Source organism: Penaeus monodon, chromosome 30, assembly GCF_015228065.2.
Source record: "Penaeus monodon isolate SGIC_2016 chromosome 30, NSTDA_Pmon_1, whole genome shotgun sequence".
NCBI lineage: Eukaryota > Metazoa > Arthropoda > Malacostraca > Decapoda > Penaeidae > Penaeus > Penaeus monodon.
The window spans coordinates 13,774,517-13,774,904 of NC_051415.1; the positions used below are offsets into that span (position 1 = coordinate 13,774,517).

Genomic DNA, 388 nt, shown 5'->3' on the forward strand with positions numbered 1-388 from the left:
GCCAAGAGACAAAGAGAACCTTACCAGAGTCCATAGATAGACGGGATTGTCAGGGCGAGCGTCGTGGCCAAGAAACCCACGATGAAGATGGCGACCTTCATCACCCAGATCACCTCGGTCTCACTGGCCTATACGAAGACAAAAGAAACAATATCGATATTATTTTTTTTCGCTTTTCTTTTTTATTTCTTTTTATGTCTTTCTCTTTTTCATTCACGCCACATATGTTTTTTTTTCGAATATTCCCGCTATTCCCTTTGTTATCGTTGTCTCTGTTTCCATTGCTTTGATACCCGATATGGCTCACCCCCACCTCACCCCCACCCCCCGACTATCACAGGGAAGGCCAAAGTATTCTGTCCCATTTCCATTTACGAGCTGATTTTGT

At 43.8% G+C, this 388-nt stretch overlaps 1 protein-coding gene across 1 annotated transcript in view; it reads right to left on the reverse strand.

The window, feature by feature from the left end:
* LOC119592530 (high-affinity choline transporter 1-like) overlaps positions 1-388 on the reverse strand; it is a 27,326-nt gene that overhangs the window by 2,664 nt on the left and 24,274 nt on the right. Inside the window, exon 8 of the mRNA XM_037941389.1 lies at positions 25-128. Within this exon, the coding sequence (XP_037797317.1) occupies positions 25-128 (104 nt within the window). The remainder of the gene's footprint in view (positions 1-24; positions 129-388) is intronic.